Below are 5,580 nucleotides of genomic sequence, written 5' to 3'. Positions count from 1 at the left end.
AATAAAGTGATTCTGATTAACAACAAATAAAGATCAGCTGTTTCTGTAGGATTTTCTTCACATCTTCTTGGTTTCATCTGACTGCTGAAGCCAAAGAGCTTACAAAGCCTGTACAGGATCTCAGAGTAGAAAGATATCGCTCAGGAGAGGGGTATAAAAGAATTTCCAAAACATTAGATGTACCATTGAACACTGTGAAGGCCATCATCAACAAGTGGAGAAAATGGAGCACCACAGTGACATCACCAAGAACAGGAGATCCCTCCAAAATTTATAAAAAGACAAGGTAAAAGCTTACCAGGGAGGCTGCCAAGAGACCTACAGCAACATTAAAGGAGCTACAGGAACATCTGACACGTACTGACTACTCTCTGCATGTGACTCTGCAATCTCTCATATTCTTCACATGTCTGGGCTGTGGGGTAGGCGGCTAGACGGAAGTCCTTTCTCACAAAAACATCCAAGATCAACTAAATCACCTCAAACCATGTGGCAGATGTGTTATGGTCTGATGAGACCAAGGTAGAACATTGTGGGCATAATTCTAAAAGATATGTTTTGTCACCAAAAGAACACTATACCCACGGTGAAGCATGGTGGTGGCAGCATCATGCCACAGAGCTGCTTATTTTCAGCTGGGACTGGGGCTCAAGTCAAGATAGAGAGACTCATAGATCACAAAGTTTCCACATCAACACCTTCATCAGTCCATATTAATATTCATTTCTACTTCTTTTCTTCATGTAATGAAATCACTGCATGACGACTGAATCCTTACACCGGCTCAGGTTTATCCAGTAACCTAGTAGCGTAATTAGATATAAATTTAAATAATAATAATTAAAAAAATCAAATAAATAAATAAAAAACAGGGAGTTCATTCTGTGGAAACTTTTCAGCCACAGATCACGAGTTCCATGTGCTGATGTCTGCACTAAATTGTTTTTTTTTGTCCTGGAGGAAATCATCCTCAATTTAACACCATGACACTTTATCTTTACAACACACACACCCACACCCACACCCCACACACACACACACCCCTGAACAAGTTAATTAGCAATCTAAACCCATGATCGCTTTTATTATGGATGTGACGTTACACCACGTTTAAAAAAAGAAACGAAATAAAACTGAGCTCAAGCTTCTGTTGCTGATTTGTGAAATCACAGAAATTATGGCCTGAGGTGGATTCTTAAACGAAAAGAGCTTATTTATTTATTTATTTAGTTAGTTAGTTAGTCAGTTAGTTATAAGCTTCAGCTTAGATAAGATTTTAAATCAAGCCCTTAAACCCACCTCTCTGTACATTATAGAGTAACTCATCTGTTTTTAAAATGTCCTGAATAGAAAATAGATATTTTCCTTTTAACGTAAAAAAAAATAAGTGTTAAGTGACACCTGCAAATCAAACTTACGTACAGTACTACAGTCTTTCCTGAGTTAAAATGACAAAACTTAAAATGAAGTATAGCCTAGTTCTACAAATACTACAACTATTTTTAAAAACTTCTGCCAGAAAATATATGTAGCTTTCAGACACTAGTATAATATTCTATAATATAATCAATAATATTGCAAATGATGATTAAAAAAAGTTACGTGGTTATAATAAAACGAGAATACCATGTGACCACACGGCTTTATCACGGGCAGAAGGTGAAGTCCAGAGGTCTTTATTTTACATAAAGAGTCCAATCTAATCTAATTTAAACAGCATACTGACGTGTGTAAATATAATAAGCCCTTATCAACGTCCTGTTTTTGGCATATCAGCAGGAGAAAGTACTCTGATTAGAACATTACAGCTACTAAAGCAGAAAGAAATAATAAAAATTAAACATTAAATTACATTAAATCATTTACAAAAATAAATTAAACAGAGAAAAGAAGGGCTCTGACAGTAGAGCAGATGAAATCTCAGGTTTATATGAATGCACTCGTTCTAATACGTTATCGTTTCTATAGTAACGGCTCATTCACAGGGACGTGTACAGAGGACGCTCCACAGAAACCGATTAAAAATCGTTGATATGGTGATGATTTCTTAAAGTAAGGAGATGTTTATGTAACATGTATGGAAGGAGTCTCCAGTGTCAGCGCTTTGTAACAGTCAGATGTAAAGCTGTGGCTTTAAGTTTTCTGAAATCTTCAGCAGGACAGACGAGTTTACGCTTCTTTGCGGTTTCTCGGTAACGTGACAAGCTGCGTTTTTTTTTGTCTTATTAACTTAAACAGAAAGAAGAAAGAGAGTCTGGTGAGCGAACGTCTGTTTTTAGCTGCTATAACGTAAGTGACAATAGGAACTGACTTGTTAAAATTGTATTTGTTGGCAAACTGCTGTGGTAAAAGAGGAACGAAACATACAGTAACTAACAGTAACTCCGCTTCATCACACCACACTGCAGTTGATTATTTTCCTATAACTGCACAACACACAGTGTTTTATTCCTTATTTGAAAGGTATTATTGTATTAGAAGATTTCTAAATGATTTGAAAGGTTTAGTTTAAAAACTACTGAACAGTTAAAGCAAAAACAGTGAAGTTGTTATGATTATAATAATAACCACGATATATATTTTGGGTTTATTATCATACCGTGGATTTGTAATATAGTTCCAGGTCTAACGTATAAAATAATGTCCTAGTCTAGAGTGTAATGAATCAAGCGCATGGAAAAGCAACATCTGAAGTGAGAGGAAAAGAGAAATGTGAAGTTTCACCTGATTGATGTATCTTTTGAGGTTGATGAAGTCTGCAGAGGTGTCAAACAGTCCATGGATAACAATCACAGGTTTATACCCCAACACACACACACACACACTGCACAGGAGTAAGCAGCACACTAACACTGAGCTGTGAGCACACTTCCCCCTGAAAGCCAGCCTCTTCATGCTGAGATCTACAACTAAAACCAGCTGACTTGTGATTAAAAATATCTGAAGATGATTGTCTCTTTCTCCTTTAAAACACCTCCTGCACTCTGTCTGCTTTCTGTCTTTCAGCTGGAGGGAAGAAATATCACAAATAAACCCTGTTCCTCTCCACCATCTTCACTTCATCTGGTTCTCTCTACTGCTGGAGATATCTGCCCCACAGAAACTGAAATAAACACTTCTACACCGACACTGCTCCGCTTTCGAACAACATCATTTGCATCCGGATTTGTTTGTTCCGGTTTCAGGAGCGCGTCACTTCCGGTTAGGAAAAAAAAAAAGTCGTCTGCAATATTTATACCCGGAAAAAAAGTACAAATTATATATAATTTCTACACACACACACACACACACACACACATATATACATATATATATAAAAGGGCCAAGCAGGAAATAATTATATGAAATCGGAATATATATTTATAAATCCTGAATATAAAGTTATATAAGTTATAAAGTTAACTCTGAAAATATAAATGCAACTGAATTAAAGATTTCATTTTATACACACACACACACACACACACACACACATATGTTTTATGGTTTGATATTACAGTATATTTTGTTTTTTAGTTTAAAATGATGTGATTATAATTATAATGTTTTTTAAGGACCCAGTTATTGAGTGGAAATTCACAACAAATTCTCAACAACATGTCAACACTTTACGGTTGCTAAAGTTTACTAGATCATCTGTACACACTCTAGAGACTATCCGCTTCTATGTGCATCTATTGATTATTAACTCATCCTTCATCAAATTCACTTCTTTTGGACTCCGTTAATACATTTTACACCACCGTGCTTTTGAATCATGGATTCTGATTGGTCAGAAGGTGTCGATTAATTTTCTATAACAGCAGCTCTGAGAAAAGTGCAGCTAATGTTTATAGCTGCGATATTGTACACTATATGGCCAAAAGTATGTGGACACCTGACCATCACCTGACCCCATATGTGGACCTTTGCCAAACTTTTGCCACAGTTTTAAGCACACAATTGTATAGAATGTCTCTGTATGCTGTAGCATTAAATTTCCCTTCACTGGAACTAAGAGGCCCAAACCTGCTCCAGCATGACAATGCCCCTGTGCACAAAGCGAGCTCCATGAAGACATGGTGTGTGAAGGTTGGAGTGGAAGAACTCGAGTGTCCTGCACAGAGCCCTGACCTCAACCCCACTGAACACCTTTGGGATGAACTGAACCCCAGACCTCCTCGACATCCCAACATCAGCACCTGATCTCATTAATGCTCTTGTAGCTGAATGAACACAAATCCCCACAGCCACGCTCCAACATCTAGTGGAAAGCCTTCCCAGAAGAGTGGAGCTTATTATAACAGCAAAGAGGTGACCAGCTCCATATTAATTCCATGCCATTGAAACAGGATGTTCAACAAGCACGTATCAGTGTCATGGTCAGGTGTGCACAAACAGTTGGCCATGTAGTGTATAACAGGAACTAACTTGTTTCACAGAAATAATCCACTGTGGTTAGGTAATGGACAGAGACTGCTGGAGTTGCTGGAATTTTAAGAAGCAAGAGCAATGTGACCTGTGCTACGACATCACACCCAAATGATGTCTAAAAATGAGTCTAATCATTTTTTTTTAAAAAACAGAGAATGCATGATGATTACAATGATACACATTACAATAATTCATGTGACTTTCAATGTTACAACTTAAAAGAGAAGGGGCAATGAGTTTGCAGCACTACTAAACTTTATAGAGCTATAAACAGTACACACATCTTGCAGAAAGGTAAGTCAACACCCTCAGCATCCTCACTTTCTGCGGTCTTCCGTAACACTTACTCCTCTTCCTATGATTTTGATTATTTTTCTATAACAGCATGCCCTGTCATGTTTATAACATGCAGTTATAAGATAGATAAGTCTTATTTAAATGTTGCAGAGAATGAGTTGATCAGCTGCTTCATGACAGTCTACAGATGGTTTGTACAGTTTGTAAAATGGATTATACAAATCAAGTGATATTTTATTAGTAATATTATACAGGCCTAGAGCAGCACAGTGCTTTGTCACATCTCAGCTTCAGGTTCAGTCCTGCGCTCGGGTTACTGTCTGTGTGGAGTTTCTCATGTTTTTCCCTGTGTCCATGTGGGTTTCCACTGGGTTCTCCAACTTCCTCTGGGCTATCCAGTTTCCTCCCACTGTGCAAAAACATGCCAGTAAGCAGTCTGGCTCTGGTAAATAACCCCTACATGTGAGTCAGTGTGTAAATGTGTGTATGCATGGTGTGAATTCGTGTCTGAATAAAAGTGCTTGCAGTTGAAGAGCACTTTTAAATTAGGACAGCACATCTTCTTCAACGTTGTTTTATCTGTGCACCAATCTTTACATTAATGAAGGTTGGTGCCAGCCGCACTGTGCCAACCACCGTCCGTCAGTGGATCACCAACTTTGTGACAGATAGCAGCTAGTGAAGCTGGAAAAATTCACATCCAGCACCTGCATAATCAGCACTCGTGCTCTTCGGGGATGTGTGCTCTCCACACTGCTCTTCTCCCTCTACACAAATGCCTGCACCTCTACAGATCCCTCTGTTAAACTCCTGAAATATGCAGGTGACACCATAGAGTCTGAACAGCTGGCTGTCTGGCGCAGTCAGAAC

General features: G+C 38.2%; 1 protein-coding gene across 1 annotated transcript in view; it reads right to left on the bottom strand.

Moving 5' to 3' along the window:
• Positions 1-3,206, bottom strand: part of ppt2b (palmitoyl-protein thioesterase 2b) — a 12,131-nt gene extending 8,925 nt beyond the window's left edge. Inside the window, exon 1 of the mRNA XM_034307426.2 lies at positions 2,725-3,206. Within this exon, the coding sequence (XP_034163317.1) occupies positions 2,725-2,895 (171 nt within the window). The 5' untranslated portion in view covers positions 2,896-3,206. The remainder of the gene's footprint in view (positions 1-2,724) is intronic.
• Positions 3,207-5,580: the final 2,374 nt, after the last annotated feature.

Source organism: Pangasianodon hypophthalmus, chromosome 9 (assembly GCF_027358585.1).
Source record: "Pangasianodon hypophthalmus isolate fPanHyp1 chromosome 9, fPanHyp1.pri, whole genome shotgun sequence".
In the NCBI taxonomy this organism is placed as follows: domain Eukaryota; kingdom Metazoa; phylum Chordata; class Actinopteri; order Siluriformes; family Pangasiidae; genus Pangasianodon; species Pangasianodon hypophthalmus.
This window is presented reverse-complemented; position numbering and strand designations above follow the sequence as displayed.